The sequence below is a fragment of the Octopus bimaculoides genome, chromosome 1 (genome assembly GCF_046866305.1).
Source record: "Octopus bimaculoides isolate indiv1 chromosome 1, ASM4686630v1, whole genome shotgun sequence".
Taxonomy (NCBI): Eukaryota; Metazoa; Mollusca; class Cephalopoda; order Octopoda; family Octopodidae; genus Octopus; species Octopus bimaculoides.
In genome coordinates, this window is record NC_142928.1 from 74,073,872 (window position 1) to 74,083,495 (window position 9,624).

A 9,624-nucleotide genomic window follows, 5' to 3' on the forward strand; every position below is an offset into this window, starting at 1 on the left:
TCTACCCTTATTAATATATACATATATATATAAAGAAACATATCATAGCTAGGCTTACTCAAAATTCCCACATTCATTCAGAACATTAACAACAATTTCAATGTATTTATTATTTGAATGCAAAATTCTTTATTAAAAATACCTGTACATCAACACAACAATTATTAGATTAAACATTCGTGTTTAGCCAACGTACACCACTCGAATTTGTTTCCCCTCTTGAATTTTAACATGTTCTAATCTGTTAATGAGGAGATAATTCAAAGAGACATTTCACTCATCTACTAACTGCGTATATGATCATGCACTTACTGATATTTTAAATACTTTGTTTGGAAAAACGGATGGTTCAGGGAAGCTATTATGCTATTGCCTAATTTGTCTCAACAAAAATAATGCAATATCACAACACTAATTATTATATGAGATCGTGGCCTTCAAGAAATCAATCAGCTGAACTATTTGCAGAGCAGCTTTTGAAACTCTGTGAAGGGTAAGTTCCAATTGATGAAGAACAATTTCTTCAATCTAATATGTAATTCAACGGATTCCGTCGATGATTTGGTAAATGAAAGCTTTCCTAATCTTCATAATTAGAACAATACAGATTGGGTCTATGAACGAACTATCCTGGATCCAAAAATGTTGCTATACATAACATTAGTAATATGCTATTGAATAAGCTTCCGGGAGAAGTATTCACTTATAACTCAACTGGCAGAGTTGTTGTTGAGCAGGATATTGTTAACTATCTCATTGAGATTTTGAACTCAGCAGAACCATTGGGTACAGCTCCTCATTGTCTTCAGCTGAAAAAATGGACTCCTACTATGCTATTACATAATTTGTTACAGCCAATATTATGCGATGGTGCAAAATTAATTGTGCGCAAACTCATGAGGAACTGCACTGAGACAAATATTCTCACTGGTTGTGGAAAAGGTAAGACCGTCTTCATTCCTCGCATACCAGTTATACCATCTAATGTTCCATTCCAATTTAAGTGGTTACAGTTTCCTATCCAGGTTTCGTTTGCCATGAACATTAATAAAAGTCAGGGCCAAACAAACACTACAAACTGCTAGATTGCAACTTGAACAACCATGCTTTTCACATGGCTAACTTTATGTAGGAGCATCATGTGTTGGAGCAAAAGCAAATCTTCTTGCATATACATCCGAAATAGTACAAAAAAAAACATTGTTTATAAAGAAATATTCACTCTTAATGCAAAACGAATACTTCAATGACTTAATTTACCATTACTGTCATTACATTCAAGGATAAGTAAATTTCCTACTTAAATTAAGTGAATTATATAATTGTTATTACTGTATTGATAAATAAAATAACACATACAACTCACTTATTATTATCATATAATAAACAAACAGAAGTTCATGTATGAAATTGATTTTTTTTCTACATCAATTATTACATATTTTTCTCTTATAAAAATACACACATACAGGAGGAGTAAATTATATATATATTATACTTTGAATGTGACTTCCGAGAAACAGTAAAAGTATTTACCCGAGCAACGTCGGGTATTACTGCTAGTATATATATATACACGTACACACTTACACACCTATAAGTATGTATGTATACATGCATGTAAAGTGGGATAGATTTTCTTTTAAACGTTATTAAAAACTCGATTGTTTTTTTTATTAAGGATTTCTTTCAAATATTCTTATCAAGGCTAATGTAAATCCATTAGTATTTCTTAATCTTCAGTGTCTAGTTTTCCAGATGAAATAGCTATCGACCAGTGGTGTCTGTTACTGCCATTTTATAGTATGAAGAAAAAACAAGCACAACACTTAAAACTTATCTTGACATGGTACAGAGTAGCAATATATTTTTGTTAAATTCCAATAGTGCTTCATTGTGGCCTATATTTTATTAAAGTAATTGTTGGGTATTGAACAGAAAATATGAAAACAACTAAATGACCGATATATTTTACATATTTTTCGAAACATTCTGGTATAATTATTTGTCCACCGAGTTAAATAACTCAGAATGCTGCGAATAGGAACGTATCATTGTCTCCATGGATTTGAATTCTTTCTACATTGCCATAAACTATCCATATAAAGGACCAAAAAAAAAATTAAGCGTTTCATACATTTTTAGAATGTTGATTTTAACATTCCAGAATAATGTATATATTATGGAAAAAAAAAGTTTTGATTGATTGCTACTATCGGTGCGAATACTTCTTTTAGAGATATTGTAATCAGTTAAATTTCGGAAAATGGATAGTGTGGTAGTCAAATGACAAGAAGCAAACGTTCAAATACGGTGATTGGCAAATTGGAATACTGGGCGCTGGATAAAGAAATTTAACTTAGCAATTCTAGCTCTGAACATATAACAAATAAATATATAGCTGACAATTCTTCATGTATGGGAACATTAAGAAGTGTCTTTTTGGGGGGATATGGTGCGATTTTACAGGCACTTCAAAGTATTGATGAATCGTCATGAATTTCACCATTTTATGGTAGAGAAAATGGTTAAAGGCAACTTACTTTAATACTTTGAGACCCTTTTTTTACTCTGTGACTTCACCAGTTTTCTAAAGAGCTAGAGTTCTCGGAGATCCTCTTTTCTAGGTTAAACTACCAGTGTGTGATGTGTGATCTAGGAAAAGGATATCTTCGTTGTTCTTGATATTTAACAATATCTTCAAACTATTGTGTTGCAAGAACCGCTTATGATAGTTGTTCACTTACAATTACTATTTATGTAATATTCATGACTGAAAGTGTCCAGTCAAACCATTCCGTCGTAGCATATGATATCTGGGTTTTCTTAGAACCCAATTCTGTCAATTATTTCTCAGGAATGGGTTATGTTTCCCACATTTTCCATTCTAAGCTTAATTGACACTTTGGCTATTACATATTCTCTATTATTTCTAAGTAATACACTATATATATTTTTCGCATTCACGCACAACCTAGATCATCTTACTCTTGATATATACATCATTTTTAAGGCGGCGAGCTGGCAGAATCGTTAACATGCCGGACGAAATGCTTAGCAACATTTCGTCTGCCACAACATTCTGAGTTCAAATTCCGCCGAGGTCGATTTTGCCTTTCATCATTTCGAAGTCGATAGATAAAGTACCAGTTGCGTACTTGGGTCGGTGTAATCAACTAGTCCCTTCCCCACCAAATTTCAGGCTTTGTGCCTATAATAGAAAGGATATACACATCATTTCCATGAAAAAAACAACAACAACAACGACAACAAAACCCAGTTGCGAAGATTCTTCAATGCGAAGATTCTTCAATGCGAAGATTCTTCTTCAATGACAGTTTTATTCTAAAGAACCAAGATATACCCAATAGATATGAAGGAAAGCTTCTTGCAATACAACAGTATTTCTAGTATTGGACAAGTACAAGTAAAATGTTCCGCCTCTCTACAAATTCTAGGACTCATAAACTTTTATAAATTTTTTCTCGGAAATCACACAATGACACATATTAGGGGAGGTCATTGAAATACGCAAGGGTTTTTCTTGATAAGGATGAAATCATTTGTTGTGTTGTAGAATTAATCCACTACGTAACCATGACTTACTAAAAACAAATAGTCAAAAACTGTTTCTAGTCAGAAATGAGGACAAGAATTTTCGTACATTTAATTCTTGATTCAAATGAGATCTAACTTTTCCCTATGATTAATATAGTGTTTTTGCTTACCAATCGTATGACGTATCATTTTTCGTTTCCCTATTATTTACATCTAGTTGAATATTTTTCTTCTATTCGAGATAAAAAAAAATATATTGGGTTGTCCGGAAAGTTTGTGACGATTTTTAAAGGAAATAAAAAGGTCAAAAATTACTTGCCATTACATTTTTAATCAACCAAATATGAACCATTTTGTTGCACGATACGTCTCTATCTTTCCTTTAACTTGGAAATACCCTCTTCCCAGAATTGAGGTGGTTTCATGGCATATAAGTCGAAAGGTAAGCTACTATAAATCGGCACGAACTTTCCGGACAACACAATATATTTATAGTTATTGTTCAGTGTAAAGTATATTACGGTGAAAGTTCAAATCCAATTAAAGTTTAATGTCCTGAATTGAATTTATGAAAAGCTTCTTTACCTTTTGTCGTCTTTATCAAGCTTCAAGGTTTACTACAGAGTGAAGTTATAAATATATTTAGATTTAAGCATACTATAGCTTTCTTTATTTTCATGACCTATACACGCATACCCTTATATCTTTAAATTTCATTGGTACGAGTCATGGATAGTTAGTGAATCTAAGTTAAAGTTAAGTTTGTCGAAGTTATGTATGAACCATAGCAGTATAGAAAAATGAAAGGAAATAGAAGAGCGATCGAAGACCTTTATTACAAAGCTTGACTCGTTTAGAACGATTTATATCTTAAGTTTTCAACTGAGAAAGTTAAATCAAATAAAGGATGAATTTTAAAACGCGTATATAGTTCAATATCCTAAACTGCATTTATGAAAATGATTATTTTGTCATGATATTCATTGAAAAATATATAATTACCTTTTTCATAGAACAAAAGGAAACAAGAAATGTATTCTACTACTAATTAAGTATTCTACTACTAATAAAGTATTCTACTACTAATAAAGTATTCTACTACTAATTAGTATTAATTCTACTAATTATTCCGAGCAAAACAGTCAGAATCAAAACAATGATGTTATAATGACTATAGATTACTTAAATGTGGCTATTCATGTGAGAGGAGGAGGGAAAACCATTATATTTTCGTAACTACGACACTTTCATAATTTTTTCTCGGAAATCACACAAACACACACATCAGGGGAATTCACTGAAATATGCAAAGGTTGTGCTTAATAAGGATGAAATCGTTTGTTGTGTTGTAGAATTAAACCACCACGTAACCAGGACTCACTAACAACAAATAGTCAAACCGTTTCTAGTCACCCCTACCTCATATATATGTGAAACCGGACATCGTTTTTTAGGGTCACGAAGTTTCTGAAAAGGTTACATCTAGTGCAGTTCAGTTACATATTTGGAACGCAATAGCAATTAGTACATATTCTATATGACACAAGATCACTCAATTGATAGGAAAACATTCACACACAAGTTCGCTATTAGTATTCTTCCTGTCTCGTCTAGCAGGCTATATATCAACCGCACCAAATTCTAACTGATGTCCTCACTTGTCCTACATGTGTCACTTCCATTGGGTGTCACAACGGAATACAGTAAAAAAAAAAAGAACAAACATTGTTTAATATTTCCAGCACGTTGACTTTGGAATTCCTTTCTTTCTCGCATTTTCCCCTTGTGACATAACAAATTATATGTATTTTTGCATGTTCCCTAAATAAGGGGACATGTGAAAGCATGTATTATTTGCTATGGGTATTAAAGATCTAATTGAAATTAAGTAGTTTCAACCAATTGAAACGAATTATTGAACTTACGGAGAAACATTCTTAAAAACTCTACCCTCTCTATTTAAATTTTATATTTACCTCAAGAACAGTTTATTCTTTTTGTTATTGATTAGTACCAAGTTATTTTAATTGAAACTGACCTTTAATTGAAGGTATTTGAGCCAAGACCATTTTTAAATCCCCTTTTTTTTGTGAGAGATCAAGGACCATTTTCTTAAGATAAGGAATAGATTTGTGGAAGACACGTTTGCTATTTCTTGCAGATCGCACGACCACATGGGCTCCATCATTGGTTCCTGGTTGTAATTTTTTTGTGTCAATTTATCTCTCCCTTTCACCTTTTCATTTACAATAACTTTATAAATTCATTCACAATCCAATAATTATACTCTAAAGTATTTACACGCAATGGACTTTGAAAAGATTCAAACTTCATTTTCTAGTTTATGATTTCTTTTCCTTATAGTATAACATCTTCTAAATATTGCAGTTGTTATAAACTAATCACAAACAACACTCTCTCTGACGATATGGTGCGTTAGATATCACGACCTCCTGTATCATTAGATAAAACAGATTGTGAAAATTGCTCAATCAGACTGGTATATAAGAAATATGGGTGTAATTGTAGCTTTTAAATCTAAGCATTATTGATAAAAAAGAGGACTATTTACGGCAGAAAATTAGGTTAATAAATAGGACATCTAAACTATTTCATCATAAAGAAATAAGCGAACGAATACCATTTAGGGAGATAGAAAAAGAATATTTAGCTGTAACTATATAATGTGTTAATTTTCAGAGACAAGAAGCACTTTCAATAATATAAACTTATAAATTCTATGAGGTTTCGATTTTAAGTTGTTACAATCTGATTTACTTATCCAATATATTTCGGAACACAATGCGGCGAGCTGGCAGAATCGTTAGTACGCCGGGCAGCACGCTTAGCGGCAATTCCTACAGAGTTCAAATTTCGACGAGATTGATTAAAATTTTTTTTATGCTTTACATATTTCGGGGTCAATAAAGTAAGTACCAATTCAGCACCGGGGTTGATGTAATTGACTAACCCCTTCCTCGGAATTACTAGCCTTGTGCCAAAATTTGAAATTCATATAATTTGGAATGGTATGAACGCTACATTAAGACATTTTTATAACCTTCATAAACTGCTGGAGCACCGCCGTTGGTCGAACAAATCGACAACAAGATTTATTCTTTGTAAGACTAGTACTTATTCTATCAGTGTCTCTTACTGAACCGCTAGGTTATTGAAATATAAACACAGCAACATATACACATATACACAAATATACACATATATACGACAATCCTCTTTCAGTTTCTGTGTACGAAATTCACCCACAAGGTTTTGGTCGGCCTTAGGCTATGATAAACATATGTGTGTGTGTATATATATATATATATATATATATATATATATATATACACATATAGTAGCTGACATTCCCGGTAATTCCCGGGAAAGAGGGATTATCCCTTGGTTCCGTTCTCATAATTGTTTCGCTAATCCAGTAACAACAATACACAGTATGTAGCCCTTAAAATGTTTTTTGTGCATTTACAGAGAATACCGAACTGTCTTACAAAGGGTCTTGTTTTTAGGAATTCCCAATAAGTTATGAATAAGTGATGGTGGTGGGGGGAACAAACACAGACACAAGCACACACACACACACACATTTATATATATACACGGGTTGGTCAAAATAATGGAAACACGTAGCATCATAGCATTATAATTTTGAAATATCTATAAACCGACAAAAGCTTGTTTATTTTTTGTTTTTTTGATTTCTTATTAGTGTTGCTTAATATGTTTTGCGAAAATTGCTGTTTCTTTTCAGATATCAACAAAAAAATGTAATTAAAATTCATTAAAATGACAGATCTATCGGACTTTCAAAGAGGTCAAATTGTTAGTGCTCGTATAACAAAAGAAATAATAATAAATATACTTTATTTTATTTCGATTGGCCATTTAGGCCTTACAAAGAGGGAACAAACAAGGACAGACAGATATAAAGGACAAACAAGGACAGACAGGCATAAAGGAAATAATAATAAACATACTTGTTCACAAAACACTTTTCATACAGCTCACGTGATTCTAAATCTAGGTTTCTACTTATAATGCCAAATACTTTCGTTTACCTGCCATGCATTCATGATCCTATATCAGAAGGTATATAATTAGCCCTATAATTAATATCATGAGCACTGTAATTTATATAGCGAGATCCGTAAATGATCTAATGAATACCATACGGATTATTGCATGAAGTCGTCTGTTTCTATCAACATTTTATGAGTTCTCGAGGGACATCATAAGCAGCACGATTGTTATTGTTAATGTTGTTATTATTTAGCTCCGAGTCAATTTTACTGAGCAGATCTTTTGTTAAAGCTCTTCCAGGGATGGCTATAATATAGGTTCTGTATGACACAGGTGGCCTATTGGAGATGGTTAGATGTGATTTAAGGGAAATTGAACAGCTATTTCTTGCTAGTCGAGCAATCTTTTAATTACTCGTATGTTGTGGTGCTGTTAATTGGTGAGTGTTGTACTGATTTGTTGTGTTGAATTCCACACGTTTCAGCATTACATTACTTATAGTTGAGTTGACATGCATTGAGGATGACGTGATAACATTTGGTCCAGTAGTTAAGGAGGCATATCATACAAATGCATACACACACACACACGCATACACACAATACATGGGCTATAGCATAGATATAAGGAGGCATATATATACCATACATGAAGCAACCATATACATTCTGAGAATTGGAGTTTCGTGATTAGTTTTTAAGAACAGCAAAAATATAAAAGGAATAACAAAAATGCGTTGCAGGAATCAATCTTAGCAGAAATCTAAGCAACATTTTAGAAGTCTATGAGTAAGCATCAGTATTTTAATGTATCATGAGTCAAAGCAGTTGGTGATGTAAGGAAATCACATGAGGCTAAAATGTAATTTAAAACAAGCACAATGAGGGTAGGGGTACGTCATGCAGTAGAAATATAATTGCTGAATTCTATCCTATTTTTTAAACTAAGTAAGCCGTACTTTATACACTTTTTTTAAAGGGTCAACAACTTGGTCGCTGCTTTTCAGTTATATAAACTTAGGACTCATCACGATGTATATATATATATATATATATATATATATATATATATGTGTGTGTGTGTGTGTGTGTGTGTGTATGTGTGTATGTATTTGTTTTGTTTTTAACCAGATCATCTTACACTAGCATTGGTCAAACTATGGAGAGCCCATTTCGATTCTCAGTTAAAGTTAATTCAACAGATGTGACAATCTCAACAGTGTCAGGAGAAAAGAATTTCGGCATTTCAAACAGGATCCTTCGATGGAGTTCTAAACAGTTCATTTCATATCTCTGATGTCATTATTGCCTTTCAAAAAAATATGAATATCGTTATTTCCTGTTTCTTCAAATATAGAATGAATGGCATTTGTGCCTGGATGGAAGAAAACGTTAACAAAGTTTCGGTTTTCATTCCACGTTCTTCATTAATGACTTTGATAAGAAGCATGAAAATCATACAACTCATCGTTTGTGCCGAGCCAAACAGCCACATTATTTAACACGACAAAAATATTCTGCAATATTTCTGTTAAATGTTTATTAGCTGTATAATTTGGTTCAATATAATCCTGATATCCCGAAGCTTTTATGAAGTAAATGTATTGCGTACTAGCTAAGACTACTTAAAAGAATAACTCATTTACATTTATTCTGAATATTGGAAGATTAAATGCTTCACATATTCACTTGTAGTTTATTTCCAAGTAGCAATCTTCGATCTTCGGGTTTTCTGTGAAATGGTTGTTGTATTTACTTGCCTCACAAATTGAATGGAATGTTCTGTTTATACATGTGTCATATATACACCCTATATGTCCCGATTATCTCTGTTCAAATCTTGTTGGGGCCAAATTTCCATCTCCTTTTGGGGTCGATAGAAAATTACCAATCTAGGTTATAGGAGTGGCTCTTCTTATCTATTCTTAAGCGTATCAAAGAGAAAAAAGACAACGAATCTGATAGTTCAGCGACACGGATCGGAAAATGAGCTCGTCTTCGAGCTTCGGAACCCAGAAGAATCCTCATA

The 9,624-nt window shown here is 32.6% G+C and overlaps 1 protein-coding gene across 1 annotated transcript; it reads left to right on the top strand.

The window, feature by feature from the left end:
• The first annotated feature begins 668 nt into the window (after positions 1 to 668).
• LOC106880603 (uncharacterized) lies at positions 669 to 1,085 on the top strand. The gene has a single exon (XM_014930616.1). The coding sequence runs from the start codon at positions 669 to 671 to the stop codon at positions 1,083 to 1,085; it is 417 nt and encodes a 138-aa protein (XP_014786102.1).
• Positions 1,086 to 9,624: the final 8,539 nt, after the last annotated feature.